We start from the raw sequence: 20529 nt of genomic DNA, 5'->3' as shown, positions 1-20529 counted from the left end.
CCTCACTTCCTGTCCCCAGCCAGCTCCAAACTGAACCTCCCTCCAGCCCCTCCTTTCTGGCCTTTGTCTCTTTTCCGGGCCAGGAGGTCACCTGATCTCTTTGTTCTCCCCCACCTTTAGCCATGCCCTTGCAGGGAGGAAGTGCAAGAGCCATTAGTTGCCAGGAGACAGAGTGTTGGCCAGAAACTGAGGCACCCACACAGTATTCAGAGGAAACATTAAGAACAGCCCCACTTCCTCACAGGGGGATACACTTATGGAGGGCAGATGGCACACGGGCACCCCACGGAGCAGCCCAGTGGACCCCTCGAGGGACATAGGACAGGCACGGGCAGGACACAGCTGATTCCCAGAGGAAGTGGGGCCTCACTGAAAGGAGGGACCCGGAGTGCTGGGGCTCCAGGAATCGAGGGAGATGCTCCCGAGCAGGGCTCAAGGCAGCCAGGCCATGGTGTGTCATGGGGATTCCTGGGGCGGGGGACCCACCTGCTCCATGTGCCTTTGCTGTATGCGCCAAGCTCAATAAAGAGATTGTAGCCACGAGCCAGCATGCCACAGCGCCCACACGCCCCCTGCTCAAACTCGCAGGGTCAGTAGCCACGCTGCCCTCCAGCTGAGCACAGGGGGCCTCCACTCCTCGTGCCCCCGGGGCAGGTCCTGCACCGTGCTGCCCTGACAGGGCAAAGCTCTGTGCTGGGCAGGGGGACCCCATTCGTTCACCTTAGGGCCCAGCACCCCCCCAGGTGCCTGGATCAGTGCCCTGCCCCATTCCTATGGTCAGCAAGGGGGGCAGCCCCCCTCTGGCGCACCTAGCGAGGACGAGCGGGGTGCGGACTCAGATTGGCTCCGCCACAGCGCCTGGCTCCATGCAGGGTCCTTGGCCCTGTGAAAAAGTGTTGAACTTAGGGCAGGTGGAGAGATTTGCTCAGTGCAAGGGGGCAGATCCCCGGTGCCAGGGAGGGGGACATGTCCAGTGGGAGCCAGGGACACCCCCGCACCCCTGCTCCTGCCTGGCTGCACTATGCTGTTCCTGGGCCTCTTCTGTCCCCTCCAGCCCGGCTCTGACAGGCCCTAGCAGCCCTTTGCCCCACATGCCTGGGAGACGCGGATGTTACCTGTGGCCCCGCACTTCCACACACAGCCACCGGAGGGCGCCAGAGACCATCTGCACCACAGTGGGGTCTGGGGGTGGAGGCTGCTGGTCATAGGGGCCAGTGAGGGGCGGGGGGGGGGGCTCAGCACTCCTGAGCTTGCCCAGAAGCCCCTGCCTCTGCAGCTGCCGATTGTTTGGGTGCAGAGTGACCCAGCTGCAGGGTCCGGCGAGCTGAGCACATCACACGCTGGTGCAGCCGAGGGCCCCGCCCTGCCCCCATGGGCTCTACCACACCTCGCTCTGAGCAGCTATTATGGGGTTTACACCAGGGTTATTTTTAAAGGCAAAGCCTCTTTCCGCTCCCCCCCATCCCCCGTCCCACACGCCTGAGCTTCTCCTATCCCTTCGCAGGTCTCCTCTGTGAGGGGCTGAGGTCAGACGCTTCCTGGACCTGAGAGAAGCTGCAAGCCACATGTCACGTGTTAGAGCTGCAGCACGCCTGGCCAAGCTGGGGGCGGGGGACGAGACCCTGTAGGACGTGTGTGGGGGGTGAGGGACACACTTCCCATTGCCAGAGGTGCACAGCTCCACGGAGCAGAGTCGGCCGCTGACAGCCGTGCCCGGCGCACTGTGGAGGGTGACGCCCCAGCCCTGGCGCATGGATGGGATGGCAGGAGAAAGAGCCTGCTGGGATGGGAGGGCAGTGCAGAGCATCCCCCATCCCTGCTCGGGGCCACAGGTCTCGCCCAGCTCCAGCCAGCCCCAGGGACCTGCAGGGGCTCCCGGCACGCAGAGCCTGGCCACAGACTACTCCCAGACAGAGCCCTCCAATTCACCTCGCCAGCCCCTGAGGGTTGGTGGGCTAACGCCTGAGCCCTGCCAATGGCCTTCCAGGCACCAGGCTTGATTCTCCACTCGCCTGTGTGCCCGCGACACTCCTGCAGTGAGGCTGGGCAAGTGAGGGGCTCCGGCTGTGTCAGGCATGGTGGGCAAAGCAGGAAGCTGGGGGGGGGATCCCCTGAGTGGGCTGAGCCCCGCAGAGCCCCCATATCTTTATGAGGCCTGGGCCTTGCGCCCCTTGCAGCCTGCCCTTGGCATTGCCCCATGGCCAGGCTGAGCAGCCCCAGACATGCTCCCCACAGCGGAGGCAGCCCGGGGCCCTGGTGACTAACTAGCTGGATCTAACCCTTGCAATCCTGGGACCAGCTCAGTGACTGCTCGGGAGGTGGGCAGGGGCGGTTGTTGGAGGACGAGCTACTAGTGCTGGGCTAACTTCCCCATGCAATGCACTGCTAGTGCCACCCCGGGGTCTGCCCTGCCCAGGCAATGGCTGGAAATGCCCAGGCTGCGGGTGGGTAGGTGGGTGGTGCTCGCTCTCTGCCCTTGGGCAGCATCACACCAGGAGTCACCATGGAGCCTGCAGGGAGGGGGCAGGGCTGTCAGGCCGTGTGCCACCTCTCTGGGTCCCTGCGTCCCAGGATGCTTAGGAGGCAGCCCTGCCGCACCTCGGAGCAGAGAATCCAGGGCATGCAGGAGGACAAATGACAGGTGCTCAAGGGCTCTGCCGGCCCCAGAGCAGAGTGGGGGGCAGCACGGGGCCCTCCCTGAGCCCACCGCAGGGGATTTGTGCCCAGTGTGCAGCGGGGCGAGGGCTTGTTCGGCTCCCAGGGGGGCGAGCTGCTGGCAGCTGCCAGGGAACGGGCCCGACCCAGGAAGGCCTTTCACGCTGGGGTGGGGCAGGGCGACTCGCTGCAGAAGTCCAGCGTTTGGCACAAAGTTTCTGCCCCCAGCTCCCTTCATATGATGTCATCGCGCCATGAGGGCACAGGCCTGTGTGTGACATCACACTTGTTACCATGGCAGAGCTCTGACGCTGCCTGTGGCCAGGAGCAAGTTCAGGCATCGGGTCTGGGAGCAGGATGGTCTAATGGAGAGAGCGCTGGGGGCCGGCCAGCTCGATTCCTGCCATGAGCCCACGGGTGGCCTTGGCTAAGCTGCCTAGTCACTCTGGGGCATGCGGTGGGGCTGAGCCTTCCGCACTCAGAGTCTGCGGCGAGGGGTGCTAGGGACGTACCTGGAGCCTTGGCCCAGAGCGGGTGTCACCGACTCGCTGCCACTGGTCTTGGCACAGAAGTGACGGTGAACTCTGGTGCTCCCACCTGGCCCTGGGCCAGCGAGTCACAGAACTGGGGCTGAGAACACAATGATGCATCTTAGCTGGGGCTCAAAGGGGAACTGTCCCCAGGTGAGGCATCTTGTGACCCAGCAGGGTCGTGCAAATCGTCAGCGGGCGGGATCTGGAGCTTAGCGCAGGAGCCTCTCCAGCATGGGCTAAAAGCCAACTGGCTGTTAGCTAAGGCAGGAGAACAGCCTCATTTTCTCTCTCTAAGTGGCCTCGGTGCCACTAGATGGGCCAGAACCACACCCAGGAGGTGTCGGGGGGTTACACAAATACTGACAGAGCAGGGCTGGGAGCCTGAGTCCCCTTTACCCCAGGCAGAATGGGGGCACACGGCCCTGCTCCACGCCCCCCCCAGGCAGAATGGGGGCACATGGCCCTGCTCCATGCCCCCCCTGGGCAGAATGGGGGCACATGGTCCTGCTCCATGCCCCCCCCGGGCAGAATGGGGGCACACGGCACAGCTCCATGCCCCCTGGGGTGGCATTCTACTCCGCACAGCCAGGAACAATGGTGCCCAGGGGCAGGGGCAGCAGTTCCTCCTTGGGCTGCAAGGGCAGGGGTGCAAGTGCAGAAACTTAGCCCTGGCACCAGGTCTCCTAGTCCCGGGGGCACAGCGAGGGGAAGGAGAAGGAATGGGGGAAGGGAGCGCGAGGCAGGCAGAGTTGTCTGTCCACTCAGGAGGCTGGCTGCACAACGCAGCCCAGCAGGTTGGGGCGAGCCTGGCACAGCCTGTGTTAGCCGGCTGGGTCCATGATCACCCCCAGCAGAGTGTCGAGCTGTCACCTGTCACCATGGGCTGGGAGCACCCCTTGCTGGTTGCACTAACGCTGCCATGCTGAGCGCTGCCACAGGAAGGCCAGGTGCCCCTGGGCTTGACCTGCTTTCTGTTGTATTTGGGGCTAGCTGCCGGGGCCCAGGAAACTCCGGGGCCAATAAGGGGCAAACAGGGGGCAGGCTCCTCCGCGCTCTGCACAGCTCCAGTCACAACCCAGGGTGGGGCAGGGCCCTGCCTTTACACCCAACAGCCAGCTGGGTCCCGGTTCGCCCACGCAGCAGCCTTCCCCATGCACCGGCTGCTTTGACTGCACTGGGGGCTGTGGGCACGCGACACAAGGCAGCTTTTACCCTCCACTGAAGTGCAATCGTCTCTGGCGTAGAAGGGGGCAGCTGCTCAAGAGTACCCAGCATTTTAGGACAAAGCCCAGCGAAGAAGTCTGGGGAACGCACCTCCTCAAACTGCACTTTCCCTTTGCCAAAGCACCACGCGGGGCGCAGGGTGCGCCAGGGCTGTCCTTCAGGCCAGACCAGCCAGGGCAGGGTGCCACACAGAGGCAGACCAGCGTGCTACGAATGATGGGCTGGGCAGCATCCCTGGGGCGACCTGACTCTGCACTCGTCACTTGGCCTTGGAAACACATCCTGTGGAGCCTCAGCCGCGCCGCACGGGGGAGAGGGCCGGACTCCAAGGAGCCGTGTGGAGGGAGCACTGCTCACGCCTTCCTGGGCAGAACCGCTGACATCTCCAGCACCTTGGCACCTGGGAGGGGCCGCCCGCCTCGGCAGGTGATTGCTCAGCCTTGCAAAGGGGCAACCCGCAAGCAGCAGCTGCAGGGGAGGGAGGGGAAGATGCTGGCGTGAGCTCTCTGTGGACTTTGAACTCCCAGGCACAAGCCTGCCTGATTCCCACAGGCCAGAGGCTGGCTGTGAGGGGCTCCCGGCCGCGGCGTGGTGCATCCCGCTCAGAGCAGCGTCAGGCGTGCCCTGGGCTGCCCGCAAATACACCGTGAGACCAATAGCAGGGACGGCCCAGCCAGGCAGAGTGCCACCTTCTCTCCCAGCTGGACCGCAGCCCCTTAGCCTCCATCAGCAGCCCTCTGCTCTCCCCGTCGCCCTCAGCCAACGCACCTCCACCCAGCCTGCCACCACCGGTGCTGGGCCTCGCCTGAGCAGAGATGTGGGGGGACCCCGACCCCGCAGCCCTCGAGAACAATCCCCTGGGGATGATGCTGTGTCCATGGCAGCCAGCCTGGGCCTCCCAGCAGAAGCTAGGGCAGCCTGGGCCCTGGGCGCAGGACCGGCTGAGCTGGGGGTCCTGGGGTGGAGCCTGCGGTTCGGAGGCTCCCGGGTCCCTGCTCCCTGCCTGATGCTAGTGAACGAAGCCTGGATCTTCCCTGAGAGGCTCTAGGCCGGGGGTGGGGAGGGGGCGGAGAGCGAGCACCCCCTCCCCAACTGAGATCAGTGTGTGGCCTGTGGCAGGGGGGAGCAAACCGCCCCTGCATGGGAGAGTGCAGGCTGACGCCATGGGGCCCTGCCCCTCATGCTGCTGGGAGAGGGACTGGTGGAGCCTGTATTGCCAGCGGCCTCATGTGGGACAGAGCCAGTGTCAGCGCAGGGGTGGGCCGGGGGCTACAAGCGGAGCTGCCCCTCCATCTGGGACTCGCGCGCCTGCCCGCCTGCCCGCAGTGCTTGAGTTCCCTGGCCCAGCTCGGTTTGTACAGAGCGGGCAGGAGCTCAGCTGCATGAGCGGGACGAGCACACCCCATGGGAACCGCGCTCTGACTGGCCCCGGTGCCTTGGGGGGCCAATCCTGGGGCTCGCACCAGACAGCAAATGGTGCCAACAGCCCCCGCTGGTGACCCAGTATGGAGGGGGCTGGGGGGGTAGGCCTGCCCCAACCCCACAGCAGAGAGAATGGAGTAGGGAGGTGGGGGCGCTGTTCCCATGCAGCCTGAGGCAGATTCTCTGCCATCCCAAGTGCCAGCCCTCACCCCCCTCTCCGCCGTTGGCTGGTGGCACATGCCCGGGGCAGAGGTGCCTTATCTAATAAATTACCCAATAATCACTCCGAGAAGGGGTGCTACTGGCATGAAGGGAGCAATAAACATTAACCCGGCCAAGTCCGGCTCGGAGCCAGGCCCAGCCATGCTGGGGGGCAGGGAACAGCCCCCCATGGGGGGCTCCACACTGACCCCGTGCAGGACTAGCCGACAGCCCAAAGCTGGCCTGCCGCCTCCGGGGCTGCCCAGTGTGGGAGCAGGTGAACCTGCCCTGCAGGCCCCTGGGGCTGGCCCCATGGCAGACCTGGATTCCCGGGCTTGGGGATTCCCAGGGAGCAGCAAACCCGTAGGCTGCCCCCCTCCCCTGCCCGGTGCCAGGGCACTAGACTATCCAGCATCAACCCCCCATTTGTCAGCCCCACGCAGCCGGAGCCCAAACTGAACTGCAGCCTTTGCCCGCCAGTGAGCCAGGCACTGGCTCTGGGAAGCCACACCAGCCTGTGCCCCCCACCCCTTCCCTACTGATTTCCAGGGGGCTCAGGGTTCCAACTGCTGCTCTGACAGCCCCCCCGCCCGCTCTGCCCCCCAGCAGCTATGGAGTCAGTGCTGTGGGGCTGCAGGTGAGGCTCCATCCTTCAGGCAGAGCTCCCGCAGCTCCGTTAGAGAGATGCCTAGTGACTGTTGAGGAGGGCGGCTGCCGAGCAGAGGGGCGACGTGCTGGGCTGGGTGCACCAGTCCGGGGCAGACCTTACCGGCAGTGCTGGCCCTTTGAGCTGCTGGGACTTTGTGCCGCATGTTTGCACACCAGCCATTAATGGGAGCACAACAAACCCTGGCCTGGCCAGAAGGGCAGTGCAAAGCAGCTGCCATAGCAAAAGGGGTGAGGAGCACAGGGCTGACAGCTCCCACCAGCACCCAACGGAGCAGGGACGGGACCCAGTGCTGGGAACATTCCAGACTCAGCCAAGCCCTCGGTGCTGCTGCAGTCACAGAGCCAGTGTGTAGGGAGCACCGGGGCAAACGGCAGCACTTCTGCACAGACCCTGCCCCTGCCAGGGGCTCTCCCAGCACGCAGGTGACCCGCCTGCCGAGAGGCGGGGGCTAGCTCGCTGGGAGAATTCTGCCAGGGACCGAGCGCTGGGCTGCACGGGGGTGAGGTTGGGCTGGGGGCGTCTCTCAGGCAGGTGGATTTTTCATACCTCAAGAGATGAAGTGTTACCCCAGTAAATTCCTGGTGTAGACCAGGCCTAAGAAACACGAGTCTGTGACTGTCAAAGAGCAGAAGAAACAGCACAAATTGTTACCAACACAGACCCTGCTGGCAGGAGGGGGTGTCCCATGAAAGGGGGCTCCTGGTTCCCAACTTTCTGAATCAGACCCGCGGTTCTGGGCTGACCCTTGGGTGAGAAATAGATTAGTGGACAGTGTGCCGCGTGCATTGCTGCGTGCTGAGCCCCCGGGGATCAGCCCAATGCTGACACACCGCAGAGAGCGCTGGAATTACCCCCCCCCAGAGCTCTGCCTGGCACCCCCATGTGCAGCTTGCATGGCAGCAGGGCACAAGCAGAGACTGGTTCCTGGGACACCAGCCCTGGGCACCTCGCCCCATGCAGTACCTAGGAGCGGGAGGGGCTGTGTCTGGGTGCCTGTCCCCTCATGCAAGGGACTGTTAACACACCCTTAACGGGAAGGAGACAGTTGACTCTGGGGGAGCAGAGATGCAGAGGCCTTTGGGGCATTTACTATCCTCCCCCGCAGTCCCCGTGGGCCCTGGAGGACCAGGAGGGGTCAGGCCTGCTGGGGAGAGAAGTCACGAGGGTCATGCTGGGAAGGGACACAGATGGGGGCAGTTGATCAGAGCACAGGCCCAGCATCTCTTTGGGCCCCAGTCTGCACTCGCTGCATCTGTGCTCTGCAGCTCTCCATATATGTGCAGGGCCAGCCCACAGCAGGGCCGCCTGGGGGGGGTGGGGGCAGGTGGGGCAATTTGCCCTGGACTACGCAGGGGTCCCCACAAGAATATAGTACTCTATAGAATTGCGACTTATTTCTTTTATGGAAGGGGCCCCTGAAATTGCTTTGGCCCAGGCCCCCTGAATCCTCTGGGCAGCCCTGGCCCACAGGCTTCCCACCTCACCTGCGGCAGTGCTTCGCCAGCCAGCTTGGGATCCAGCCAGCCCGGGGGAAGCTGGCTGGCTGGCTGGTGTGTTCCCTGGCCCTGGCCTGGGTTGTGACACTATCTGGAAAGCAGGGTGAAGAAAGTTCCTCAGCCTTGGATCTTGAGCTCAAGGCCGAATGCAATGCAGCATCACAATTTCAAGGACACAAACAAATCTAAGGTTTCCCAGGACAACACATGCAGCGATTACTCACCTGCCATGGAAGCCACTACCACTTCCCGCACCAGAGCTGGGCGAGGCCACAGCAGAGCCGGGGGGCCTTACAGCCAGTTCTCCATGTAAGGCTTGAGCCTGCCCCATGGAATCTGGGGCAGCTGAGCCTGAAGGCGCTGGGGAGCCAGCAGCGAAAGTGACGGGGTGTCGCCAGGCAGCAGGTGACACTGGGGAAGCAGAAAGTGACCCACCGACAGGTGAAGGGGGATGTGGGAGTAACCTGAAGGGCTGAACCCCAGGGGTTACAGCAGTGCCGGGCTCCAGGGCCGAAGCCAGCAGGCAGGGATACTGTTTGCACATGTCTCTGGCTCAGCCCCTTGGCAGAGAGACCAGGGCTGAATGAACCTGCCTCCTCGCTGCCTGGGAGCCTGCCCAGGTAGTGCTGGGGCCACGTGTGTGGGGCAGCTCCCACCTCTGCTGGGAGAAGGGCGCAACAACCATTCTGCCACCAGCCTCCTTTCACTGCTGTCCCTGCCAGCAGGAGCCTGCCCTTGGCAAGGCCTGCCCAGCTGCAGGGTTGGCGTGGTCCAGCCGCGGGCGCAAGGAAAGTTCTCAGCAGTCAGTGAGGAGCTAACGGCTCCCCGGGGGAACTGCTGGTTAGTTCGAGAACCTGGGCAGTTACTCGTGGCAGAACAATGCTGCCCATGGGCAGCGGTTTCATCATGAGCAAACACGACTTCTAGAGCTGACAGCTGCTGAGGAGGTGCGGTAGCTGGAGGCATGGGAATTGCGCCCGGGGCCAAGACAGCAGGTCCACTGGGAGCTGGGACCTGCCCCAGGCACTCTGCGCAGCCAGGGTTCTGCTCTGTTTGGCAGTGACAGAACTGGAAGGGACCCGGGCCGCTAATGGACAGAGGAGCGCACCAAGGCCTGTCCTTTTCACTGAGAAGTTTATTTGGTTCCATCATCACAGAGATGTCTGATAAATATACAAACCCAGGATCCTTCTGGAGCACTAACCCCAATAAGTTAACAATAAATAAGGGGAGTGTATAAATAAATCCCTACTAAAGTGCACATTTTGCTCAGAGTGTTAGGTGGCACGAGCCCCCAGGGAGCAGCCCTGCGGAAACCTGCCTCCGGGGTTTATCTGTCTATGGGGGGGAAGAACCCATAGCCTCAGGCACATAGGGCGGAGGTGGCTAAGTGACCATGGCACGGCCAGAACAGGACCCTGCTGGGACTGACCGGTCCTGCCCTTGGTGACTGCACTGCCCCCAGCAAGGCTGCAGGCACTCTGGCCACATTGGTGTCCCCTGAGCCACATCCAGCCAGTTCCAAGCTGAGCAGGATGCAGGGGAGATGAGGCGCGAACAGACCTATTTTCTTATGTCTGAACTAGCCACTGGCAGAAGGGGCATGGAGGTGCCTGGGTCAATGCAGTGGGCCTTGGCTGCCAGGGGTATGACTGTAAACATGCCCATGCCATTGCACCCAGGGAAAGTTTGCATAGACAGCAGGTCTTTAAGAAGCACAGTCAGTGGCTGCCTCTCTCGGCCCTGCCATGAGACTAGCTGGGCCAGAGGCATTTGGTAATGGGGCTCGTGTGCGCCCTCAGGCACAGTGACACGTGGTGACGATCATGTCCTCAAAGAGCGTGGAGACGAGTCTCCCATCACCGTTATAGTGCATGAGCACCATGGGGTCATAGCCCGCGGGCACGCAGCAAGGGGCGGGCGTCTCTTTGGACAGGGTGTGCATTCGGGCTTTGATCTGGGCATGCATGCTGGCTGGCTTGTAGTTGTGAGGGCAAGATCCTTCACAGAACTTCATGTAGTAGCTGTTTGGGGCAATCACCCAGTCGGACCAGCCGATGTCTTGAAAAGACACTTTGAGGGACTTAAGGCAACATTTTCCATCACTCTTTCTGCATTCCTCCTCTAGCGCCCTGGCTTTCCTCAGCCTGGAGCCCAAGTGCTCCTGGGTTTCCACCTCTAGGTTCAGCATCTCAGCCCCCTGGCTGGTGCGGTTGGTGGCAAGAAAGGCAGAAACGTCTGCAGCGAATACCAGTTGCAGATGGAGTCTTTGCTTCGTGCTCGCTGCCCAATGCCGGACAGCGGCCCCCAAGTCGAGGCTCAGGGTCGTGGCATCGAGGATGTAGGAATGCAGGAGTTTGGGGTGCCTGTTGTGCTGCCCAGGCTCCGGCAGCTGGTAGATTTCTACTTGAGACGGCCAGGAGACATTGAGTCTGGATACATCCTGAGTGCTGAGAGATTTCTCGAAGAGTCTCAGCTCAGCCCTCACCACGCTGAGCTCCTGGTGGAAGGCCTTGGTCCGGGACAGCACGAGATTGTAGCAGGAGCTGCCAGCAGAGGCTTCCGTCTGGTGCTCCACTGCAGAGAGAGGAGGCAGCGAAGGGTTAATGGGGCGGCTTTTCCACATCGCCTCTTTCTGGTCCTGCTATGAACTGCCCACCCTGGCACAAGCCAGGATCTCAGATTCCCCCTGGCATTGTGCAATGTGACGTGTGTTATCCTCATGCGCTGCACATGTACACGTGTATGTACCAGCCCTTCCGTGGCCGTGCACTGTTCAGAGTGAGGACTGCCAGGGGCCTTGCTGTAGGGAAGCCCTTCTCTACAGGTCCCATCTGTGCACACACAGACCTTCCCTAGGCCACCCGGGGCTCCCATGTGCCCAGGCTGGCAGGTGCCCAGCTGGGTCCTCACAGCACTCCCAGGTGATCCCCATTTTATAGCTGGGGAAACTGAGGCAGAAAGTCAAGGACTTGCCCCAAGGCACACAGGCAGTCTGTGGTAGAGCTGGGCTGGGTCTCCCAAATGCCAGTCCAGTGCGTTAGCCCTGTGTTATCACAAGCCCCAGGTAAAAGTTATGGCCTCACCCTCCATGAAGCAAACATGGTTAGAAATCCCCCCGCCCCCACCCAAAAAAACATCCATGCCAGGTAAGGAAGAGACAGAAGCCTCCCCGCAGCAATGGCTCTGCCCAAGTGTTATAACTCCTCCCAGGTCCTAGGCAAACCTCAGCTCTGCATCACTCCCCTTGCCCCCCTCCCATTAACTGGCCTGTGTCCTCTGAACACGCAGCCAGCTCAGCTCGGCCAGCTAGGACCCGTCTGACCATGCCCCCAACTCAGCCTCAGCCAAACAGAGCTGCAGCGACACCCAACGGACTGCAGCTGCCCCCAGCCGAACACGCCCAGCTCCCCGGGCTCTGCTCTAACAGCTGGACCATCACTCGGGGGACGCGCGTTAGCCCTTGCTGGGTGTTGTCAGTGGCCTCTGCATCCTAGAGCCAGGGCAGTGCGGGGCGACGCTTGCGTGCGCCAGAGAGCTCAACACGAGGCCTGCACACCACTGAGAGCCCAGAAGCCACGGGAGGAACGGGGTATTTGCCAGCTGCCGTGCGGGGAGGAGTCCTCCAGCAATGTCCCTGGCCTGGTGCATGGGAGTCAGAGGTGCTCAGCACGTCTGGGATCAGGCCAAGGGACCAGAGCCAGTTTGCAGCACCTCTGGGGCAGACCCAGGAACACACCGCAGGAGCCCTGCCCCTGCCCTGTGCAGTAACTGTAGGACCATCCCACGCAGAGCATGGGAATAGGCCTTTCAGCCCCTCCTCCCAGGGTGCCTCTAATCCTGCGATGGGGGTGTGGGCAAGAGGGGAGCACATGACCTGACCCAGCACTGGGAGAGGTTTGCAAACCCTGGTCCCTTCACTTTCCCCTGCCCCACCTCACGTTTCCTGGCCTGGGAGCATCGTCAGCCTTGGCCAGACAAAACCCAGGCATTGGAGCCCAAATCAGGGGGTTAATAATGGCAGCTGGAGGCTTTTCAGTCGCCTTCCTGCTGCAGGTCCCTGGGCTGCTCTCTGGTCCCAGTTTCCTTCTATCAGCGCAGTCAGCCATGCTCGGGTCCCGGGCCCACTGCGCTGCTAGACACCAGCTCCCTTTTGGCTGATACACGACAGCCGAGATTTTCACAAAGCCACTTGCCTCCAGGAGCTGGGGCTGTAAATAAACCAAATATCACAAGAGCAAAGCCAGGGGCAGAAGTGGAACCCGAAGCAGTCTAGGAAGTGACTCCATCCTGGCATCTGTCTGTTCCCAGGGCCGTGGGAAGGGCCCAGAGACCAGGCAGAGCCCAGGGCAGGAGACTTGCTGCTTCTAGGCCAGAGGTCCTGACAATCTTTGGGGAAACAGCTGAACTTGCAGATGCTTTTGGGACCCAAACATCCAGCTTCAGCCCGGACTAATGGGCCACTGGAGAGCCAGGCCCCAGCCACATTTGGCTAGTTTGAATTAGCAAAGCAAGGGGCTGCAAAGCCCCCGTGCCAGAGCTGCTGGCCGGACCTCACTCTGCAGGAGCCGGCTGGTGTCAGCATGGAGCATGCAGAGCTGAAGGAAGACCTGATTCTGAAGAGGCTTCGAAGCGGCTGCTTCCATGTGAATCTGCCCCAGCCATTCTACCACGGCTCAGGCCTGGGAGCACTTTGCCAAGAAAAACCGGCAGAGGGCAGAGACCCTCTCCCCAGCCAGGAGGTCAGGCTAAGGGAAGGGGACTCGCTCTGGCAGCTGGGTTCCAGGGCTGCCTGATCACCTGGAGCCCTGCGAGGAAGAGGGACCCCCATGACTCCTGTGCGCTCCCTCCAGCACAAGGGAAAACAAGGATTGGGCAAAGTCCCATTTGTTCCTTTCTGAAGGTCAGCAGGGGCCGAGGGCCCCACAGCTCCCGGCTCCCAGGCCCTAGGCCCACCACGCACTGGCCACTACTGCCTGCGCAGGAGCAAAGCACTCCCCCTGGGGAAGGCGCTCACCAGCCTTCTCCTTGGGCAGACCCCCCAGCCCCACCCAGGGTGCTGCACGAACACACAACAGAAGACAATCCCTGCTCCACAGAGAGCAGCCTGATCAGGAGGAATCCGCTGCCACGATTGCACGGGTCAGTGACAAGCACAAATCGATGGCTCCACGTTCCTACAATGTTTTCCTTAAGCTAATAAATAAATAAATAAATAAATAAATAAAGATCGCTGTCCTGGCCCCCGCCTGCCCCTGCAGCATGAATTGGCCAGTTGCTGCAGCTGGTGTGTGCCTGGTGTGACGAACTGGCAATGTTCTTAATGTTTTCTCTGAATACTGTGTTGGTGCCTCAGTGTCCCCATGGCAGTTCTTAAGTATCTGGCAGAGCAAAGGGCCAGTGCACCTAAATGCCTGACACTCTCTCTCCTAGCGACTGATGGCCTGGGCCCCTCCTCTGCAAAGGTGCCAGCTGAAGGTGTTGGAGACAGAGAGATCAGGTAACCTCCTGGCCCGGGAAAGGGGCTGAGCAGAGAGGAGGGGCTGGAGGGGGTTGTCAGTCTGGAGCTGGTGGGGACGAGGAGTGAAGTGCAGACCTGGGGGTCTGGCTCACTACCCCCCAGAATGGACCCGGCTGAGGCGTCCCGCTCTCTGTACCTACAAGCTCTGTTTTAGACCCTGTTCCTGTCATCGAATAAACCTCTGTTTTACTGGCTGGCTGAGAGTCACGTCTGACTGCAAAGTGGGGGTGCAGGACCCTGTGGCTTCCCCAGGACCCCGCTGGGGTGAAGTCACTGTGGGAAGCGCACGGAGGGGCAGAGGATGCTGAATGCTCCAAGGAGAGAACCAGGAGGTGAAGATGTGTGAGCTTCTTGCCCTGAACAAGTCTGCTCCAAGGGAGAGGAGGCTCCCCAAAGTCCTGCCTGGCTTTGTGGGGAGCAGTTCCAGAGCATCGCCCGGGGACTCCGTGACATCCGGCACAGCACTCTCAGCTTCTGTCTCCCACGTGCGGGTCACTGGCACTGAGCCACACGCAGTGAGTCAGATTCAGGAGCTCTAAGGGGCCCGGCTGAGCAAGGGGGTCTCAACCCTCCTTGGCTCTGCACTGGGCCAGTCCAACACCAAGCACCCACTGCCCAGCTTTGCTAGACCCCCGACTGGCCAGCTGAGAACAACGCAGCCCTCTCCCTAGCTCCCGGGGCCCCACAGGCAGGTTTCTCTGCATTCCCAGGGCCGGGGCAGCAGTTTCAAGAGTGCCTCAGGATTGGAGTCAGGGGGTCATGGGCTTCTAGGTGAGGGCAGTGTCACGGAGTGTGTGTGGGGAGTCCGGCCCTGCACCCCTCTTCCTGGGACCCACAGTGACTCTCAGCCAGCCAGTAAAACAGAAGGTTTATTGGACAACAGGAATGCAGGTTACAGCAGAGCTTGCAGGCACAATCAGGACCCCTCAATCGAGTCCTTCTGGAGTTTCAGGGTGCTTGGGTCCAGCATAGGATCCCCTGAATTCCCCTCACCCAGCCCAAAACTGAAACTGAACTGCCCCTCCTCCAGCCGGCCGATTCCTTTGTCCAGCTTCCCAGGCCAAGGCGCTAACCCCTTCCCCCCTACCTGGCTCAGGTTACAGGCTTAGATCCTGTCCCTCACCTAAAGACATCCCTGGCTCTCCCATCCCCCATGCAGACAGCCCCTACTCCATCACAGGCAGCACCTCTGAAAGCTTCTCCTCAGCTGCTCAGAGAGGGAGTGAAACCGGAGGCACAGGCCAGACACCCGCGGATGCGCTCGGCTCTCAGAGAGCCAGAGGTTAGCAGTGACTGCCAGGGTCAGTCAGGCCAACCCCCTGCCAAGATACAGGAGTTGTTGGGTTGCACTCCTCCAGGCTGCTCCAGCAAAGGAGCTTCCCCAACCTCCCCAGGTCTGTGCCGTTGTCCCACTGCTCTGACAGCCAGGACATTTTCCCTCTCGGTTGGTTTCACTTACGCTTTGGAGTCAGGAGGTGAAGCGTCCTGGCCGGGGCTGACACCTGACTTTCTGCCCTGCTCCAGTTCCCCCTCAGCTGGCTGAGTTTCTCCCTGTAGAGCTGGCGTGCTCTCCTCACCCCGTCCTGGTCCAGCCTTTGCCGGAGCACGGGGGGCTCCTGCAGCCCCAGCCGGTCTAGGATGCCCCTTTGGATTGTTTCAAGCTGACGCCTGTTCCTGGCCCATGCGTGTGGCCGCAGTTCCACGCTGGAGAGGAGTAGCAGCAGGCAGGTGGCAGCGTACCTGAAGTCCTGCCCTGAGCTCTGCATTGTGCAATAGGCCAGCCAGTGGAAGCGGCACCGAGGTTGTGCAATTTCTGTCTATATTTATAGCACACGCTGGACATGCGGCTCTCATCAACGTCTGTGAGGGAAATGAATGAAATGGACCAGACCTGGCTTTATACTGAGCTGAACCTTGCCCGCCCTCCACATCTCTCCACTCCCCCCTCACTCACTTGCTGCCTTACGTCACTGTGTGAAGCAGTAAACACAGATACAGCAGGAATCTCTCCTGTCCCCTGGCCTGGGGAAGATCAGCCCTGGTGGAAGATCCGCCCTCCCAGCCAAGGGCAATTGGCTGAAATTTTATGGGCGAGCTTGGACAGCGCTGAGGCCTGGTGATTTGTGGTGTGTTTTGCAGCTATGGAGACGGCAGGAATGATTAACAACCAAGAGAAGCTTCTCCATGGCCGGCTCTTGGAACTAAGCATTTGCCTTCCATGTCCCCTTGGTGTGTTAGCAAGGGGCCCAGGGAGTCCTCGCGGGGACCATCTGGTACAGAGAGGTTTGAGGCAGGGGAGGCAGCAGGCAGCCGGGCAGAGCAGTTTGGAGAAAATAACCCACCCGGATCCTGCCGGGGAGTCTCAGCAAGGCAGCACCTTCCCAAGGCTGGAGCCATCCTGTTAACGTTGCTGCCAATGTGTGCATTTCTGACCCTACAGTGCTGTAACTGCAGTGCTGCCTCGAAGGCTGGAAGCAGATGTGGCAATTTCCTGCAATGGCCTCATGAGACCTTATTGACTGAAGTTTATTTGTTCCCTTGAGGTCCATTGTGCAAGATGCAGCGGGTGTGTCTCCTTGTGGACTGGGGCTGTGGGTAACCCCTCTAGGGACAACCGCCATGGGGGGCTGGCGAGCTCAAAGAGCTCCTCTGCCAGTGCACAGGGAAGAAGGGAGGTTTGAGACAAGAACTGATAACCAGCAGAGGTTATCACAAATTCCCCACCTCCCGCTGTGTAAAACCCCAGGCTTTGAAACATCACCCTGAGGCGGGTGATTGGCTGCTGATTACCTGTTCCCGGAGATCAAAGGCTCCGGCTCTATAAACAGGGGCTGAGCTGCCCAGCCCAGGGTCTGGGTCTAAGCTGAGAGCTATGAACTTGGAGCTACAGGAAGCCCCTGGTATGGCTTTCAGAAGGGATGCCTGCCCAGGCGCGAGGCTGGCGCTGGGAAGCCTTTTAGCGAGTCTGCCCTTGTGCCGGCTCCTGGAGGTTCTCTCTGTAACACTCTCCTGCTCAGAGTCGTGTGCCTGGAGTGCTAGGCTGGAGGGAGCCCACGGCGAGGAGGCAAAGCACAGCCTGGCTGGCTGGGATGTCACAGCGTAAGCGTGAGGGAGAGACACGAGTCGGGAGGGGAAATTCGGCTGCAGCTCCCTGATGCTAGGACAGCAGGACACAGACCCACACCGGACACTCGGTGCCCAAACTGAGCTGCTTTAAAGAGGTGCAAGGGCGGGTGGCTCAGCGCGCTCTGGAAATTAGACCCTCTGGGGAGTTTCAGGCTGGACTGCCGGAAATCAAGATGCCCAACGGCACCAGTCACTCTTGAAAACCTTGGCCAATGAATTCCTGGTTTCGCTGTAAGCCAGACCTGCCCCAGGACAGCTATGCCTGCCATGCTCCGACCCTGGCCTACAGCCTGAGTGGTTTGGCTGAACTTGGGGCAGACTCCATCCTTGGGCATGTGGCTACCAGCCCCTGGGAGCTAACGCCAGGGCTGAAGCTGGTTCTTTGCGGTGAGCCTCCCCTCCAATGCTCGTCCCGCCTCCCTTTCCAGCCGCTCACACCTGGGCCTGACCTCAGCTAGCAAAGATGCAAGAGGCCTCCTGTCAAATACTTGAATTTGGGGCCATTTCCTAAAGCCACCTGCAGCCCCTGGTGAGCACCACACGAGAAGTGAAGCTGGCCTGGGGGCAGCGTGGGAGTCTACGTGGGCTCCGGGTGCACGCGTTGCAGTGAGCCAGGGCGCAGGGCTGCATTTGAACCCGAAGAAAGAAGAATTGTCCTGATGGGTCTGTGAGCTGCTCTCCCTCTCCTCAGGGCCTGAGCGCCAGCCCATGCACCCGGCAGGGACAGGACCAAGGGCCAGAAATCTGGCTTCACCGGCACAGCGTTCAGAGGAAGGGCGCCCACTAGTGCCCATGAAGGACACTTCTAGCTTCCACTTTGAGGGCTCCAGCCTTGCAGGAATTAAAGCTAAAGAGATGACGGACAATGACACCCCTCCCTTTGCTTCGGCAGCTGGAGCCAAGGGAGCTGGTGCCTGGCCAGAGTCTTGCTCCGTTACCTAGTTTCACAGCTGGGCTGGCAGAGGAAGGAGGAGGTGATGTGGCTCCTCGCCCCTCAAGCATGCACGACGCAAGGTTCTCTTCAGTGGAGGGACATCTCACAGGTGGCAGCCTCCCCAGGCCACAATCTCCCCCCTCAGCCCCATTTCAGCTGGAGGGAGGCACAGATCTGGGGGGTTACGACCAGAAGGGACCATTGTAGCAGCCAGAGGACAAGGTGCTCAGAGCATCACATTTAACATCTGCTGTGGGACGGATTCTGCTGTTCTGAGCTGCTTCCTGGCTGGAGCATATTCAGGACAGGACCTCGCCTCTGACACTGTAGGAGAAGCCTGATGATCTCTGGTGCCTCCTAGCTTCTATCCTGGCCCTGCCGCCTCACTGAATAATTGTGGCATGCCAGGAAGGTGCAGGGGGAAGATACTTGCCTGTTCTCAGGGGACGAGGGGAATCTGCAGCAATTCAATCCATCGACTCTGCTGAAAGGCAAAGGATTGTGACTGAAGCCATGGCTCACACCAGCAGCCATGCACCGAGATGGAGCCAGTGCAGACGGCTGGGATGGGACTCGGAGGGTCTGCTCCCTCTGGCAGTGCACAGCGTACCTGCATCAACCAGGGGCCCAGCCTGGGCGCTTGCAAGCAGCAGGAGAGGTCAGTGAACAGGGGGAATCTCTCAGTTCAGCTCAGCTCACACATGGGACAGAACCACCCTAAAAGACAGACACTGATCTGAGCAGAAATCTTGACAGGTTGGTACCAGACATTGCTAGGAAATACACTGTCAGGGGCTTCCCTCAGCCCAGGCTGTGGACTTCTCCCCCTGCTTTGAACATCCAGCTGCTTCAGTTCTAGTTCCTCTGGGCAGAGCTACATTTGTGGTTGCTGGTAAAGCCACAGAGCCTGCTTCGCCCCTGCCACAACCTCTCTGCACTCTGGTGAGTTAAAGTGAGAGGAACCTGAGCTCCCAGCCACACGCTGCTCTGCTCCATGGCCATTGGCACCAGCAGCGGCGCCGGCTGGGCTCCCAGCCCCTTGAGGAGTGTTATTTGGCTGGAGATTTAAGTGATGGTGCTTGTAGGGGGGGGCCATGCTTAGCACCAGGTACGTCCCTTAGGGACGAGGGAGGTTGTGACGTTATTGACATGAACTGCGACCGTATAGATCGTTGATGCAAATAAGGTCCTACAGTTGCACCAAATCTTGTGCAAAGGAGGTCAAGTAAGGTGTCTATAGAAAAGTTGTAATTTGCTGGTTATGACGATGCTGTTGGGTGTCTCATTTTTGAATTTGAAGTTATAAATATTGGCTACATACTTGTATCTCAATGTGTTTGATTGTAAATAGCCTCAGTGAAGCCTTTGGGCAGCTTCTTGAGAAAGGACAATTCTCAGTAAGTGCCCAGTCAAGAAACACTTAGCTGACACTGGACGTTGGGAGACGCCAATCCACATCTGAGCTTTCCTGGGAACATTCAAACTAACATGGAAACAATGGTGTCGGCCTGCAAAAAGCCGAGTCATTCATAGACATGTGACTTGCTCTGCTGGCTACAAACTCCATCTTGTTGCTGTGACTTTGCACAGAAGAACAAAGGAGTTTCCACCCGCGAGAGAGAGAATATAAAAGGCCCCCGAAGTCTCTCCATTTTGTCTTCAGCTGGCTCAAGAGATGGCATCTCCACCCCAAAGAGATGCCTGAAAGAAACTGGGACAAAGGACAGTAACTACTGGGGTGAGAGCAATTGCTGTGCCCAGACCATAAACTACAACGTTGGTCTGAAAACGCTTGGGCCCAGACTAGGAAGGAGTCCAGTCTGTGAAAGAAGCTTATTGGAACATTTCTGAGGGTGAGATTTACCTGTATTCAGTTTCATACTGTATCAGGCTTAGACTTGCAAGTTTTGTTTTATTTTGCTTGGTAACTTACTTTGTTCTGTCTGTTATTACTTGGAACCACTTAAATCTGACTTTTTATATTTAATAAAATCACTTTTGCTTATTAATGAACCCAGAGTAAGTGATTTATGCACAGCTGTTTGCTCCCCCAGGTCTCTCTCTTTATGGGTGTTATAGAGGGCAGACAATTGATGAGTTTATCCGGTATAAGCTTTATACAGAGTAAAACGGATTTATTTGGGGTTTGGATCCCAGTAGGAACTGAGTGTCTGGGAGCTAGAGACAGCAGCACTTGTTAAGCCATTTTCAGTTAAGTCTAAAGCTTTGAGGGTGTAGGTCAGACCCTGGGTCTGTGCTGCAGCAGGCTAGCGTGTCTGGCTCAACAAGGCAGGGTTCTGGAGGCCCAAACTGGCAGAGAAAACAGGCTCAGAGGTAGTCTCAGCACATCAGGTGACAGTCCCAAGGGGGGTCTCTATGACCGAACCCATCCCAGGCTTCACACTCAGAAGGCAAAGGGCAGGTACCGGGAGGAAGTCTCTGACAGTGCTGGCCAAGGAGCTGCTGACAGAGAGGGATGGAGAACTGGTACAAGGAAGGACAGGGGCTCCCTCAAGTACTTTTGTTCAGGAGACACTGGACAGTTGAGGGTTCATTGCCCTTGATCACTGAAGGAAACAAATGGCAGAATCTGTAGCACAGGGAGCACCCAGAGCCCTGGCTGCTTAGGGGGCCCCCAAATAGAAGAGGCAGCACCTTGGGTCTTTGCCCCACCCTGTCTCTCTATTTCAATCTGTAAAGAACAAGCAACTTTCCCTTCCTCCTCTGCCCCTTGCACTGGCAGCTCC

General features: G+C 59.8%; 1 protein-coding gene across 1 annotated transcript; it reads right to left on the bottom strand.

Moving 5' to 3' along the window:
- Positions 1–9999: 9999 nt before the first annotated feature.
- Positions 10000–15488, bottom strand: GDF15 (growth differentiation factor 15). Its single transcript, XM_030540781.1, has 2 exons — positions 15182–15488; positions 10000–10778 (listed from the first exon to the last, which is right to left on the bottom strand). The coding sequence occupies exons 1-2, from the start codon at positions 15486–15488 to the stop codon at positions 10000–10002; spliced, it is 1086 nt and encodes a 361-aa protein (XP_030396641.1).
- Positions 15489–20529: the final 5041 nt, after the last annotated feature.

This window comes from Gopherus evgoodei, chromosome 22, assembly GCF_007399415.2.
Source record: "Gopherus evgoodei ecotype Sinaloan lineage chromosome 22, rGopEvg1_v1.p, whole genome shotgun sequence".
NCBI classification, from domain to species: Eukaryota; Metazoa; Chordata; order Testudines; family Testudinidae; genus Gopherus; species Gopherus evgoodei.
Note: the sequence above shows the minus strand (reverse complement) of the source record. Positions and strands in the feature narration are given on the sequence as shown.